The 16,891-nt window shown below is 38.1% G+C and overlaps 1 protein-coding gene across 2 annotated transcripts in view; it reads right to left on the bottom strand.

The window, feature by feature from the left end:
* The window catches only part of TENM3 (teneurin transmembrane protein 3), a 116,621-nt gene that overhangs the window by 71,597 nt on the left and 28,133 nt on the right, over positions 1-16,891 (bottom strand). For both annotated transcript variants that reach the window (XM_010193031.1, XM_010193039.1), the window contains exons 4-8: positions 12,911-13,121; positions 12,305-12,406; positions 11,950-12,144; positions 10,622-10,822; positions 7,496-7,681 (exon numbers count right to left, since the gene is read on the bottom strand). In XM_010193031.1, the coding sequence (XP_010191333.1) occupies positions 7,496-7,681; positions 10,622-10,822; positions 11,950-12,144; positions 12,305-12,406; positions 12,911-13,121 (895 nt within the window). The remainder of the gene's footprint in view (positions 1-7,495; positions 7,682-10,621; positions 10,823-11,949; positions 12,145-12,304; positions 12,407-12,910; positions 13,122-16,891) is intronic.

The raw sequence follows: 16,891 nt of genomic DNA, 5'->3' as shown, positions 1-16,891 counted from the left end.
ACTCTTTCCTTTTGATACGTTTTCACTCATAAATTCCCATCTTGCACTTTTTGCAAAGGAGAACACATGGATGGGATAATACTTTCAGGCACTTTGCTTTCCTCCCTGCATAGGCCAAAACATAATTCTCACCCTGAATTCATACCTTCTACATAATTTCTGCACTTTTCTCAATGTCTATGTAGACCTACAGCAGAGGTATCTGCTGCATATATTTCTGCAGAGACACCTGAATTAACTGCAGTTTATCCCTTGCCAGAACTGCAACTTTGCAGCAAGGATTCATGGTTTTTTATGTACGGGGGGGCACATAAGCCCCCGTAGATATTTTTGTTCTGAAGTCCATCCCAATTTTACTATAAAGTAAGATTTCTCAGCATTATTAGTGGAAAGCCACATGTATCTTAGAATTAAGGATATAATAGATATAGGAAGTTTGGGACTGCTGATACATTAATGAACAGTGCTGTTTCCTATTTAACATCTATTTAGCTAGAAAAGGATTTAGAAGAGAGGGTAATGCCATTAAGGATTTAAAACTGTCTCATATGTACAGGCTGAAAAAGTTCAAATACCTGTTTGAGACCTCTGACAAACTCGCAAAGACCTGACTCAGACAGATGCAGGTAAAACCTGACACCTTAAGAACTGCATAAAAGATAAATTTGGCTTGAAGATGTATTAGGGAATATAACGAGAGGGGAAGCATTATTGTTTCCATCTTTCTTCCTGACTAGAAGTAGTTCCATAATGTGTTTGACCAGCATGCCACTAAACAATGTACAAAAGCACTTACTTTCTGGCCCCTTCAGCTCAAGTAAGCTTTGCAATGTGTTTTGAAATTCTTCACATCTTGGAGAATTCTGCTGTTTTCTGAAAATGTGCCTAACTTGAACTTCCCATGTGGTCCTCATTTAAATGCAAATCAAACAATTAGCAATTTAAAGTATACTAACAGATAATTTGTATTTCAGATACTTGGTCCTGAAATGTGTTAAGGCTTGAGCAAGAATTCAATTTTTTTTTCACAGCTTCAGATATGCACGCATCATCTTAAATTTACCTGATAATTGAATATTTTCATAGTTAGAAAATGTATAAATATTTCGCATATTCAAAGCCTGACCTGGCAAATTATAACAGGCTCTTCAGGCACAGGGAAGTTAAATAACACATTTGTACTAAATGTCATGAAATCTTGTTGAACTGCAGATACCTGTCCTCTGGGTGCCAAGAAAGTAATCTTCTCCTTCCATGAAGTTTTTGCATTGAGGGTACAAGTACTGTGAGGGTACAAGTACCATTGAGGGTACTGTGGTGAAATCCTGACTCCAGTGTAGTCAGGTGTTTTGAAAGTAGGATTTCACTCACAATGTTACGGTGAACTAATTGATATTTGATATAATTAGTTTTGAATCTTCGGTTAATTTTATCACAGAATAAACTGAATGTCCAAGGACATACCTCCATTCAGATACAATCCTACTTTCAAGATGAAATTTGTACTGAGGTGTAATTCCATGAACTCAAAACCAAGGAAAAACATAAATTTAGGAATTTTGATAATTACAGAATATATTAATACAACATTAAGTATTCTAACTTCAGGGACAAAAATGTCCTTCTGCTCAAAATTCTAAAATCTGAGATGAATCTTAAAATTTACAAAGAATTCTTGGCATGAATACATTAAGGTGCATTAAATACCTGACATACTAGAACACTATGAAACGTGAATATTCTCAGTAATTTAAACTTTGGAGAAGAGTAAACCATGCTTGCAACTTAGCATCAGTATCAAAATGAAGGTGGTCATCATAGCACCAGTTATTCATACTGCTCAGTCCCAAACCTACAAACGTGGAGACGATGAATTGAGCCTTCAAATTGGTCAGATCTATACTGCAAAAGCATATAGTGTAATGATGTGTAGTCACACCAAGTTTTCCCTAAGCACTTCCTTTAATTAACAGGAGGAACACATATGTCTTGACTTGCTGTCTGATCCTACGAAGACATAAAGTGACACTTCTCTGTAGTCATAGTTGAAACTGGTTAACATAAGGGGCCCTAAGCTTGTTGAAGAGAGCAGGTACAGACCGTATTAGTTTGTGAAGGAGATGACTTCTTAGCATTCCTCAACATTAGCAGTTCTTCTGAGCTTACATTGCTCGTGGTCACTTAGAAAACCAGCACCCAAATGCGTTCATGCTTGTCCCTAGTCAGAAAACCATTTTATTCAGTAACCAGGACAGAGTTGGTACTAATGGAAATACACCTAAGAGAGTGCGATCTAGATATAACTTTTTTTTGTAATTCTGAATATCTAAGCCAGATGATTTTCCTGTTTTTCTATCTAGAATAGTTGAAACTAGAAATCTCTTCTGAAGAATTTTTAAAATTCATTTTAATGTTGTTTTAATGTTATTTCATGCAAAGAAAAAGGTTAAAATAAATACTTTGCTGTCCCTTGTTATTTTTTTCTCAACTAAATTTTAGGGGAAATTCTTAGAGGATAAACCAATTAAATCCCAATTGTCACTGGTATACAAACGTTGCAAGCTATACACTTCTGCAGTGGACCACCATTGCATTTGAATTTCAGTTCTGTGTACCAGGTTGCACGAAAGTACCACAACGCTAACTGCAGCCCTCCTGAGGGATTAATATATGAATGCTTAATGATGTTAATCCACTTTTAGATTACTTATGTTTAACGACATGCTTTCCATGCAAACATATATAAATATTAATTTTGGACTAGAAGATAATCGTTCAACATGATAACAATTAAACAGCTGTAACCTGTCTTGTGTTAAGTAATGGAGCTGCAGGCAAGCCTCATAAACAGATGGTCTTACCCACCCATGCTTAATGTTAAAGACTTTTTAAAAATGAGGTGTTGACAAATCTGAACAAGAAGGCATAGTTTTAATGCAAATTGGACAATTTGCAATTTAGATTACTCTAAAACTAATTTGGTCTATAGAAAAAATTAAGCTGCATTGTAAAACTGAGATGTTACACAGCACATGGATATAGCAGATTCCCCACCAACATAATTATTTACTAATTTCATTCAGCTAACAGAGTTTAATGGAAAAACAGCTGGAAAAGTATTCATATTTATGGGCTTCCTATGACAGTTGCTTAATTTACTCATGGTACATGCCAGTTATATCACAAAAAATAATAGACTTTCTGAAATAATATCTGTTCCAATCTCACAAAACAACTACTCAGACAGAAGAGGGTCACTGAACTCATTGCAACCCAGGACAGAAAGGAAACAAAAACATATTTTAGCACAACTGTGTTATGAAAACTTAATTACAGAGCAAACTTCCATCCAGGCTATCACCTGGGCACCAGCTGTGCATGTTCAGTTTTAGATCACAATGAGATGCAGGTTGAGCTTCACAAAATGATACATAGATGTGCACCTCAGACCCACCAATGTCACTCCCAGACCAAATAAACAATTGACAGGTGATTTTCCATAGCTTTTCTATGGAAATCTTGATTTAACGTGTTCTCATGTGGAAACAGGAAATGGTAAAACATTACAATTCTCAGGAGGAAAAAGACAGTAAGCAATTTAGATGCCTTAAATTGGTTAGTATTTGAAACACACATTGCCAGTGTTCAGTTCAAACCTGCAAGATGCTAAACAACAGCAGAAAGTCTTGAGTTTTGTTAATTCTTACTAGATTCATTTTGTCACAACACTGAGCATGTAGTTATCTAAACATCTTTGACATAAATTTTGGAAATAAGTGTTCAGAGCAATGGCAGTGACTCACAAGTGTGGCCTACATCAGATGTGCTACTGAAGTTGGAGCTACCCTGTGGCAGAGATGCGTAATGAAACAGTGGATATCAGCAATACACATCAGGTTTACGGCATTAGTCAAAACAATCTTACCCATCTTACTATACACATTGCTAAAAAAAAGGTAAAAACCACTGCTTTATTTAGTCTATTCTGTTCTCTCTCACAAATCAAAAGGATATAAAATATGTATGTATATTATTTTCCAATTCCAGTCTTTCAATCTTCAGCTTTAGGGAAATGCTGATGCAAATGCTACAACCCAGGTAAGCAGATACCTTTTCTGAACAAAAAAAGGCAAACCTTTGCAATCACCTATGATTTTGCTTCTCAGTGTCCAGAAGTATCGAAATAAAACAAAAAAAATGGTCCCCAGAAGTTTAGAGCAATTAGAATTTCTGTTGGCCAAATTCCCATTTGAATATCTTGAAATACATATAAAAACAACAGAACTCAAGAAGCAATCTAGGATATTAAAGGATATTAGAGAAGAATAAAACTACCTGGTTTTAATTAAGTAAATAGGTTTGTTTTTTTCTTCTTTATTCCCTTTAACACATCAACTAACACCACACACAGTGAGCTAACTGAAAATGAGACTAGACAGTCAGCATTTAGAAACACATAAAAATCATTAGTTGAGGTGCAAAACATTTTTACCATCTTAAACAGCATTCATGCTTCACAAAAATGCTACAATCTCTTTGATCAAATAAGTTATAGATTTAGATGACTCAGTACACATTCCAGCAAGTGCCTCTGTGATTAATGCATACATATTTAACCCATTTTGTGCATCTGGTGGGCTACTCCTTTCCCCAGAAATGAACAACATTTAGAGCTTCTTTGGAATATTCCTTTCCCAAAATGTTGTAAATTTAGGCTGTTGTACTTCATGTGACTTCCAGCTAATAGCTGCAACAAACAAATATATCTGCATTTCTAAAACACCTCATAGTACTGCAGCTAAATGCTTAATGACTTTTAGAAATAAGAAGGATGCAATTATTTATTTTTAGACATATAAAGGGAGAGCGGGAGTCTCTATGCGCAACACAAATTACGTAAATATCCTGCTACCAAGTTGAGAGTTGGAAGTAGCATAAAATGCCTGGGTTACAAATTGAGGGTCACAATAAAAAACTGGTTTGCATGGAGCAACATTCTGATGTCTCTTGTGTTAAGAAATTTATTGCTCAGAAAGAGCTACTACCTACTCTAGGGAAGGTGAGAGAAAGGCAATTTGACTCTTCATCTGCCAAGCTGAGGAGGCCGCAATTTTTACTCCACCAAGTGGAAATACTCATGGAAATGGGCAATAAAATGACCTGGTTTCTCTATAACACTGGGCTCCTAAAGAAAACAGCCCTAAGAAAAATAAATATAACAGCAGGCTAGAGCCCGTACCTCATTACTTGTCTTGGAAGATGTAAGGGCAATACAAACAAATCAAACTATCCTTACAGCAGCAGCCACAAAGTAAACACCCATTTAAAGAATAAACAGGTGGGAAGACAGACCTGCTTGCCCAGTGCTGAGGAAAAACTTGTTTGTGTTTAATATGTTGGAAAAATTGTTCAAGAGCAGTTCATCTGTGTATAACTACAACCCTTGAAATGCTGCCAAGGTCAGTCAGACCAACAGCAGAGCGATCTGCTGAGTAATTGCTCGTTCGCAAGTTAAAGCGGTCAAGGGAAAGGCTTTATCCTACTTCTAAAGATTTACTTTATTTTATTGTTCAGAAAGCAGTTCTCTCCCCACTTCCCTATTCTCTTTGTCAGCATGTTTTCTGGAAGCTCCTCAAAAGTGTTAACCCTACTGATTCTCCCTGGGATTTGGCAGATGCACCTTGGTTCCCTCTCCCTCATATGTCTTAGCAATCTCATTAGTAAACAACAAAAAAAATCGATTGTGGTTTCTGTAAAAACAATTCACAAATCAATTTTACTACTTCACACCTGCCTCCCTCCAACAAAAATAAAACCTTGCCTCATCTTCCCGGTGCAACGATGTTGGTATACAGCTGAAACAGGCCTTCATTTTTCCTTCCTTCAAAGCCCACACCACTGTCTCCCATGACCACCAAGCGGAGCACCAGGTCCCCACCGCTCGGTCAGGGCTGTGAGCTTCCTGGGGACACAGCTTGGGTTTTACTCTTTTCTAGATACTTATGCCCCAGTGATGGCTTAGTTGTGCTAAGATATTTGAAGTTACAGCCCTTCCTAAACACCCATGAAAGGTGCAATTCTCCAGCTTCTTTTTAGCTTGTGGCAAAATCGAATCATGCTATATTCAATCCAACAGCTCTACAGCTATCAGAGTTACTATTTTATCTTGTTGCTTTCACTACATCACTTCTTTTAACTGACTCTCCTTCATCTCTCCAAATATAAAACTATGGGGTTTTTTTTACTTATAGGAATTTTTTTTTTACTGTTTGGATTATCTGTGATTTCCCCATTATTTAATGTTACTCTTGCCTTTGTCTGACCTGTGGCTCTTTCTGTCGTTGTCTTTTCAATCCACCTCTAAGTGCTTAGCCATGATGCTTCTCACACTTGAGAGATGTGTCCCATAAATACCTGCAGAGTCACGTTGTCATTCCTGTCGCAGCCTTTGGCAAGCTTCATGCAGTACTCCCCACACACCTAAGTGCAAAGCAGTCATCTCTGACAGTTCCTTTGTCTGTGCTTCCTACCTGTTGTCACACAATAGTTTCTCTGAACAGTTATGCCGAGACAAAACTTGTTTGGATAGGACCCTCCTCCTCTGTTACAGACCTGCATCTTGCACAAAGGGAAGGGAATTTCTCAGCACTACAACTATATAAAATCAGTATAAAAACAATAAACCTTTTGGCAGCTTCTCCTCCACTTTTTCTTAGTCCCCTTGTTTACATGTGTAACTCCACACGCTAGCTCACCGTCAAGCCCTGTGCAGTGGAGAGGGATGTCCTGCTGTACATGTGATATATGGACTGTAAATAACTGAGTAAAAAAAGCTCCACTGATAAAGGCACAGTAATTTCCAAAGGTTTCCAGGTGCTAGAACTAACTTGATTACAGAAACATAGAAGCTGTAATAAGGACGGCTTCTTCTCAATCAGCTGTATTAAACTGCCACTACATTATTTACATGTAAGAAATTTAATATAATTCAAAAATAGAGCATTACATTGACAAGAAGATAATTTTGGGCAGCGAGATCACACTTATTACAAGGTGGAAGTGACATTTTTGTGTAGGAAAGTCACTTTTTAGAGTTTCTTCTCCATAAAAGAAAAAAAAAGGAAAACAATAGGAAGTTTCATTTCCAAAAGACATAAAACTATCACATAAAAATAGAAAAGCACAAATCAAATAATATATTTCCAGTTTAAAATAAAAGTACCCTCCCCCTCAGCAAAAGACTGTTAAAAGGAAAAGACTGAAAAGGAAATTCTTCCACCTCCTTTTCATGACAAACTAAGTAGGAAAAACTCATGAGCCATTTTATAACCATTTCCTTTCTTAAAATATCAACTCCTTTACACAGACTGACAGGTGCAAACATTCTGTTTGAAGAGACAAGCTTCAAAGTAACACGCTTCTTATTCAGCCGTGGCCAGTGGTGTCAGCTGTTTGAATTTTGCAGCAAAGACAGGGTAAAGCATAGCCAGCCTACCAATGGTACAGTGCTCTCCGTTCCATCCCTGGCTACATTCGCACTTCCCGTCTTTGCATGTGCCATGCTCTGTGCAGCGGGGATGGCAGGCTCTCTGGTTGCAGGCTGCACCCGTCCAGCCTTCCTCGCAGCGACATGTGCCCCCCATGCACACCCCGTGCGTGCCGCAGTCCACTGAACAGATCTCTGGAGTTGAGAAAGGGAAGAAAAGGAGGAGGAGAGTGCACATGGGAGAAAGAGGGTAGGTGTTAATTAACATAAATTAGTTTAATTCATCTTGTGAAGAATAAGAAAGGCAAAATATTTGCAAATTAAATCAAAGGAGTTTACTGTGAAAGGCATTTTCAGGTAGGACCTAACAGAATAGGGAGTAGAGAGTTTCATCCCTATGCTGATGCTCACTGAGTTATCCAGCTAATTTAGTGATGCTTAAGTGTCCACAGCTCTTCTCTTAGCTCTGAGTAATTTTCAGTCATAATTTTTGTGATCACATGTCTTAAGAGATAACATAAACGGCACTTAAGACCTACTAGAACTTACAGTGTACTCCTAGTGACTAAATGTACTATATATACGTAGGCCATTGTGTGTTGTGAGTAAAAATCTAGTATTAATCAAAGTTCATTTAAACAAGATTTCCCCGCCCCACCCTGCTCCCTGTTTTCTTTCAAAGTAAAAATGTGCCATTTCTGACACATTTTTTTCATTATAAAGAATCAGCCTTAGTAAGAATAAATTAGTACTATGCTGACATACTGACACATCTGTTAAATATAAAAGATGATTCTCTTTTACTTTCAGTAAATTTGTATCAGTGACAGCTATGAACAGTCTGGTTTAAATAATAGATTGTTAAAAAAAATAAATCAACATACAGCAATTTAACTTGTCATTTACATAAAGTAACAGGATCTTGTAACTGATAGAATAATTGAAAAATATGTTAACAGCCAAAGGTAGTCAGAGGCCAAACAACGCATGTTATGTCTCAGCTAATACAAGACAATAATTTGAACTGTCAGATTCTACATTTACAGTTTGGGTTCATTTAGTCAGACTCCAGCAAACTTTACTTCTGCTAAGCAGACAACAGAAAAACAAGAGGAGATACAATACAGCCTGAGGGACTTCTTTAGTTTTTTGGCATACAGCTGGCTGTAATCACATACTGGTTCATAGAAGTACTGTATTTAGGTTTTGTTTTCTTGTGAAAGACAACAAACAGTTTAGTAATAAAAGACTGAAATTATTTTTAACAGCAAAAGAAAGAAGCATTCAGTGCAAGAAAGGTTTCCAGCCTCCCAGTCAGCAGTGTTTTTCTTCCTCCACAGAGTATATCTCTGTGTCTCATAGTGCTGTGGAACATTAAACACGGCATCAAGGAGCTGTGACATTTCCCATAAGAGACATCCCAAAACCTTTACGGAGAAAGACAGCTGTAATTTTCCCCTCCTATGTTTTCTTCCTATACAGCATTTTATATCTACTTTGAATTAAATTTTTGATTAAGAGACGCAAGATGGTTTGATTAACTATAGAGTCACAAAACATCAACACAGCTCCAAGAAAGAAAGGTTTATTTCTCTTCAATCTAATCAATTTTTCATTAGGGTGAAGGTGTTTATCAGCTTTTAGCACACTAGCTTTGAGCAAGGTGCGTCAATCTTTGTAATGAACTTATTAATTACAGTTAATTTAATTGAAGTGGAATTGAAGGGCTAATTAACGGACAAACTGCTGATGAAGATAGAGGAAAGCTCTGCTGATTTCAAACCTATAAACCCCTCTGACAGAAATAACTCATTCTTTTTTTTCTTCTAGTAGCTTAACAAAATGTTTATGGTAAGATTTACTTTTTTAGGTGTACCAGTCTGAAGGTCATTTTGCACGACTTCAGAAAATAATCTGTGCATGTTTTCACAAAGTTCTTTTGTGAATTTGACACTTCTGAAATATTTGAGAAGATCAGAAATATTTTATGTTATTTTAATGACCAATCATTCTTTGAAACATAAGGAAAAGATGGAGCATTAACTGGATCATTAAAAATAGCACAGAGGACACTATGTCAAAGATCCATGTTTTGCCTAAGAATTAGAAGGGGTCTCCCACAAATAGCCATTTTTAGTGCTAGAAACGTTCAGGGAAGAATTTTTTCTTCTAAACAAATTTAACAGAAGACAACATTTTATTCTCTCCGTCACTTTTTCTTGAATGTTTGGAACTCTGTCCTATCACTATTGTATGCATAAACCATTACGGCGTATAACAGATCCCGGTCAGGAAGTATATTTATTTTAAAAAGATGGTTCCTCATGAAAAAGTTATATTTATTCATAAGCTGGCATAAAACCAGCTAGCCCATGTGTTCAGTTTTCATTAACAAAATCATCTGAGTTGTTGGATGAACTGTTTTAGACAAATATATGTCTCACAGTTAGACATGATTTCTCTTTTGATATGTGGCTACCAAACAATATTCTAAAAACTCATATTTTTCAAAAGGCTACTGTCATACTTTATAAATATTTAGATTCTGCTCTCTGTGACAGTACTTCCAGTAATTTTTTCCTATGGTTTCTAAGATCAGACTATGATTTTAATAAGCCCGGTTTCAGACTTCAAGAAATCCCTCTGCTTCTTCACTCCTACCAACTCCTTCCACCCTGGCAGTCTGTGCCCTTCCTCAAAAGCTGTCCAGGATTCATTCTTGCATTCCCTTTACCTTCAAACTGGATTGCTGTCCGTTTTTCAAGAAAAGTACCTCCACTTAGCTGGAGAGATTTTTTAAATGGGACCATCCCTAGTTTCACTAGTGTAGTTTTAAGTTTCTACATAAGATGATACTTAGATCCATACACTGTACAAAGAACACTCTAATTCTATGTGAAGTACCTGAAGTTATCAGGTGAAGGCAGCGAAAAGACACCAAAAACCAAATAAATTGATTTTCAAATACTTCAAATTCATCAGTTATTTTGAACCTTTGAATCCATTTACAGTTCATGATGAGGCCAACTCAAAGACTCCCATCAGCTCAGCAGGTCAGGTCCTAACACAATAATGTCATTAGAATGCGGCTATTCAAGACGTCATTTCCAAAATACAAGTGTTTTTAGCCCTTACCATTGGAGCAATCTGGACCCGTCCAGTTGGGGTCGCAGGTGCAGGTACCACTCTCTTGAAGGTAGGTGCCATGGCCAGAGCACTGGTCAGGGCACATCGTCTTCAGGATTTCACAGTTGCTGCCTCCCCAGCCCGGGTTGCAGTGGCACTCACCATGGATGCACAAGCCATGGCTGGAGCAGGCTGGGTCCAAGCAATCCGCTGCGGGGAGATGAGAAAGATCACTGTAAGCTTCCAAACAGCAGTAACTAACTCCTAGATGCAATTTTCTTTGTAAAAACGCCTAGCTTCCACATCACTTTCTGGTACTGTGAAATCTGTGTGTGCCTATAACTGACATCAAGATACTTACAGGCTACCACTAAATTAATGGAGAACCTTTCAAGGTTTGCTAATTTTTCTGAAATACAAAAAGATTGGCTTCAGGTGTTGTGCAATTGATCTCTGTTCTGCCTAACTGCAACAATTGTCGGGTTCTATTGCAACAATTGTCGGGTTCTCTGCAGCACTTGGTATCAACTGACCCGATCCACCACTATGGAGTTTTGACAGCTGTATAGGACCCTCAACTTGTTTCAGAAATAAATGAGTTGCATACTGTCTATTTGTCTCAATTCACTTTAATGTGCTTTAGATGACGAGATTTAATTTAGCAATTTGACTCAATAAAATGTTAAACTTGTAGGGTCAATGGTCTGAAAATTTAATTCCAGAGACTTAATTGCATTACTTTGTACGTGGAGATCAATAAAATCAATTTGATTGACGAAGAAAATGGCGCTTTTTACTCCCTAAAAAAATAGAATAGAAAATTAACTGCATCTTGCAGTACACCAGAACAAATATTATTATGCCAATCTCTGGAATACAAAAATGATGCATCAGTTTTCACTCTGATACATTTGAATCAGTACCTTCCACAATGTGGTTGGTGAAAAAGATCACTGACAAATGCAATACATCAATGATTTATTCTGTACTGCGAAAATTCAGTAAGTCTTCCTGCATTTCAACACTTACTTTTTGTGTGCTTTCTTCTTAGCTGACCTCAGCCAGAAAAAAAATAAATAATGGCAAGCAAAAAGATATCAGACATTATTAAGAATTTTCGCACTGATTACTTGAGAATAAATAAAGTATAATAATTCTGTGGAACTCAGTGATACCAGTGATTTCCATGCTTGATATTCAGTACTTTAAAATGATTTTTTTAAGAAATACTGTTAGTGTGTATGATCTTGATCTACCGAAATTGATAGAGCTGGATGGCCCAGCTGGAAACATGACCAACAACAGCAGGCAGCTGGGGTAAAGATGTACTAATTTACCTTCTTCACAGTTTTCTCCTTTGTATCCGGAGTTGCAGGCACAAGAGCCCATGATGCAGATGCCCCGGCCCCCACACTGGGGATCAATGCACTGAGTTGAGGGCACATCACACTCAGTGCCCTTCCAGCCGCTGTAGCACAGGCAGCGTCCCTTGGAGTATTGCCCATTACCACTACACAGCACCGGGCAGGCTGCTGTGAAATAAGACATGGCAGGAAAATTAAAACCGAGTTCTTCACCAAAGCTTTATAAAGAGGAAGATCTAAGAAGCAAGTCCCATGCCAGTTGCTATCCTGATGTATTTGTCTTTGTGCTCGCTTAAACTGACTCAAGAAAAACATTGGGTTGATTTACCTCTTGAACAATCGGGGCCCAGAAACCCAGCAAAACAATGGCAGGATCCAGAAACACATTCACCGTTACCATGGCAATTTCGGGGGCATTCGACCACAGACTCTAGAGGGAAAAAAAGGAGAATAATTCACAGACGCCCACCACGTGAAGTACCTGTCATTTGAACCACTACTAACTGACAGCACGCTCTTGCTCAGAGAGAAGTGTTTACATTTGGTTTCTTTGAAGAGCATGAATAGCTGTGAATTTCTATTGTTGATGCCTCTAGTATCTTAGGACATTGCATTCCAACAAAAAGGCTTAAATTATAATGGTAAAACCATATGAGCTCCATACTTAAGATCCAGCCCTGTGCCATTTAACAAGTACTTCAAAACAGCGTCCTCCTTTCAAGCACTGTTTTACCAGAAGGTACGCTCCTTATGACTTAGACCAAGTAATTAAAATATGCATTCTGCACTTTATTCTGAGCAGCAAAAGAAACACTATGAATGGAAAACCTGTGAGAGAAGGTCAGACCGTTTAACTACAGAAACATATCTCTGTATTTCTAAAAAACCTGACCAGAGCTTAGCATTTGGTAAGAGCTTTGAAGATTATGCTTACCTATAATTATGGTATTAAAAGACACCTGCTCCGCATTTTTCCCATCATTATAAAAGGCCAGGTGCCAGATGCCAGAATCCAAATACTGGATAAAACCTGCCTCGTGGAGGCTGACAGACCTTGCCTGCCGCCCCGCTCGCTCTGACTCCAGCAGGTTGCGTTGCTCCCTTGCAATCAGCCGACTGCCATCCAGGAGCTCCACAAAGTCGTACTGTGGGGAGGAACAGACAGCAGCTTGACAAGTCACAGTATGGCCCATGCCACCACTAGCTCCCCCACAGCATCCTGACACTATGCTTGTATTCTGACCAAGAGTTTCCTTGTGGAGCAGGGAAGGAGCACCTGAAACCAATCCTTGCTTATTTCTTTGCCTCTTGCTAAGACTTCAAACAAAAATACCAACTAGTCCTCATGCTTATTAGAATGGCTTTTTCAGTGACAAGTGGACAATGAACCTATCACATATATTGGCAGGAAGAAAACATCAGTTGAAATAAGTCTACAGTCATGACTGACACCTGAATTACAGGTGAGAGCTAACTTTCAAAGTGTGTTACATGCATATGGGTTAATAGTAACATCCAACACCAACAATTTTTCTTTTCATTTAGTTTCAGAGGAAGGATTAAATTGCTCGATCCCCATTTTGGACAGTCTGAAGTTCTGGAGGAAGGACAGCGAGAGCTTTACTTCCTATTGCAGAAGCCCAAAAGAGGAGATGGAAAGCATAAAACATTGCAACTGTTGTAAATGACAAACTGTCAATAAATATGGTACCTCAGGTCAATGGACAGCACATGTTGCTTTGTTAACAGCCATCAGTGAGCTTAGAAAAATGTAGCAGCATCTCTGCTGATACAACATGCAAACTCAGAACACAAGGTTTTATGCATGTTAATCTTAACCAGTGCTAATAGCACCAGGAGGGCCAACTCTGCTCTGGGCCCTGCACTGATTTACACTACCTGGGAGTCTGCTCGCATGGCCTGAAAGATGTCTTCCACATATTTATCACATAAAGATCAATGTGTATATAGCAAACTTAAACAGGTAGGAAAATTAAAGAGCATTCTTCCTTGTGGTAGATTGTTTCTGCTCTCCCAGCCGAGTCTGGTCACAGTTTCACTTTTACTCTGAACCATGTTCATTTTATGAGGCGAACTGTAACACATAAATCTTCAATTTTCCCATAGGTTGGAGATTTCTCTCAAATGGAATTACATCCAGGGCCTATTAACGTAAAGGCCAGTATGTGAATCTGCTGATTCACCTCAGCTAGGATAGCATTGGTTACCGGGACCAGAGAATCAGTGGTTTTACACCCTGACTTGTGACCTTCAGAAATTGCTCCCAGGACAAGAGAAAAGATGAGCCTTTGTCCTGGAACATGAGCTTAAGCAAGAATGTTCTCTTCTTGAAACTGCAGGCCAAAATTCACTGCTATTGTAAGAATGTTTTTCCCCAGTAAACAGAATTATCTTCCTACTATTCAGGATGTGAAGGAAATGCATAGTTAATACGCCTCTATCAACACCCGAGACACTTTTCCAGCTATGCCTAAACCAGCAGAATAGAACATAACGTGATTAGGATGTGCAGAAGCTGGTACCTAGGCATGCTGTCACTCTGAATGCACATTTTGGAAGGGCACCAATTATTCAAAGCCATTCAACATTCTCATTTGTCAGAGAATTAAATATTTATCTTATTTTGCAAGAGAGAGAAAAACAATTTTAGTTGGGTTCTTTTTCCCTCCTGCCTGACTCAAGAATGTTTCCTTCTGGCCACATTTTTTACTAATATTTTAAAAAAGAGAAAGCTCAGGGAGCCCTAAGTTTTATCAAGTCATTTATGGACATTAGGGGCAACCTTGCAATATGCATACTGCAGATGACAGTTTTTTGTAGAGGACAATTTCAAATGAAAACTGTATTTTTGATATAAGAACAAGTGATCAGACTACTTGACTGACCACAGAGAGTATACTAATGGCTGACAAGCAAAGTACAATGAATGATTTTGCATTTGTAATGTAATAAGGACATATGTAATTATCAAAACACTGTTTTAGGCTACACTTCAAAAGCCGTACAGAGGGGAATTTGCTGTTCAGTCTGTCCCCTGGCAAAAAACAAGAATTGACCGTAAACCTTTTAAAGGCTGGGTTTTTTTATATTTAGGACACAATAACAGAAACAGACTGGAAAAACAATTATCTTCATAAGTCAAAACCATACTAATTTTATTTTCTTCCTATGAGGATAAACTAATCACCTTTATATTGAGTTTAAATGTGCTGATTTGCCCTACCACTCCATTCAGTTTTGCTTTAAACCAAAGTCCTTTTTTATTCTTAAAGTCTCTTTAAATACACATATTGATTCTGTGGCTGCAATGGAGCTGACATTTTTAGAAAGTGTCACAAAGACTTTCAGGCTCGCATTGATTGGGTTTTGAATGGACAGCCACCGTCAATTATTTCTGGTTGATTTATTTATGATTCCCCAGAAAGAGAGAACTATGCATCTCAGATTGGTCTGTGACACACACACAGTGACTGTGGTTGAGATGGATTTTGGTACCTAAAGAGAATACAGAAACACTACCAAAAGTCCTGTCCCAATTACAATGTATCAAATAACTTCCTACATGCTGTAGGAATTATTCTGGATTATGGGACAGGAGGAGAGTTAAATTTGCTGCATTCTGTTTTTATTTTGTGAAGAAATGCTAAGCAAGTGATAGGAATGGTTTAGATACAATCAATCGTGTTCCAAGACGAGGCTGTAAACTAGAAGACTTCTTGAGATCTCTCCCAAGCTCATTTCTATCATACTTTCATTATGGTAGGATAATCGACATCAGAGGTTGTACAGCTATGGAAAGATAAGACTCCACTTTCCTCTTACTCACTGGTTTAAACTCAATACAAAAAAAGAGGTGGATAAACAGGCAAAGGGTCTGGGAGAGAAGTGGAGAATGAGGTGGCAAATGTAATGTGCACATTTTGCATAACAGCCAAAGGTGACATGAAGAGAAGACAGATATCCATGGAAACACCAAAGCTGTAAGGAGGGTGCTAAAGAAGATGGTGGAGTGTGGTTACACATGGAGGGTATCTTGTTGGATGGGGGCAGCTGGCAAGGAAACTACGAATGCTGGCACGGTGCAGGTAGTAATCAGTTCTCTATTATTTAACACAAGATCTGAGAATTCAAATACTGACGTTTGAGAAACAGGCAGCAGTTGCTCATTTGCATAAATTTTGTTATTAGCACTTGTCACTCTGTGACTAAGAGATAAGGGCAGATAGTATTCAAGAGATGCAGACATGAAGTGATATATATGGGTGAGATCCTACTTTTCAAAGTCCTCATGAAACAACCCTAGTTTTACACATCCAGAGATGGGCTCTGAGCCAAGTTTTGTCATTCTGGGATGAGATCTTGGAGTTATAGTAGACAGATCTACGCAAATATCAGTTCTGCAATTTAAAAAAAAAAAGTAGTCATCATTAAGGCATTGTATGAAACCATCATAGTTCAACATTTGCTATGTACTGCACTGTTCTGGTCTCTCAATCTCAAAAAGGGTGTAGTAAAACTAGAGAACGTTCAGGACAGGGATGATCAAAGGACTGAAGCAGCTTTCATACAATGAATGACTAAATAGACTGGAAAAAAATACAACTCATTGAGGACACTAGAGATCTATGAATCAAGGGTGGCAAGGAAAAGAAATTGGTGAGAAACTCTCCACTCTCAAACTAAAAGTACCAGGAGGCCACCTCAAAACACACTGAGAGATGTATAGCTAAGCTGTGAAACTCCTTGCTGCAAATGTCATGGATGCGAAAGGCTTCCATAGGTTCAAAGATGACCAGGTAAATCCATGGGAAAAAAGGATCTATCAAAGGTTATAAAAGACAAAGACAGCACCTTTGACTCAGTAAGTCCTTCAGCCTTAAAAAGCAGGAAGGCA

This window comes from Mesitornis unicolor, unplaced genomic scaffold, assembly GCF_000695765.1.
Source record: "Mesitornis unicolor isolate BGI_N332 unplaced genomic scaffold, ASM69576v1 scaffold2051, whole genome shotgun sequence".
Classification (NCBI taxonomy): Eukaryota; Metazoa; Chordata; class Aves; order Mesitornithiformes; family Mesitornithidae; genus Mesitornis; species Mesitornis unicolor.
This window is presented reverse-complemented; position numbering and strand designations above follow the sequence as displayed.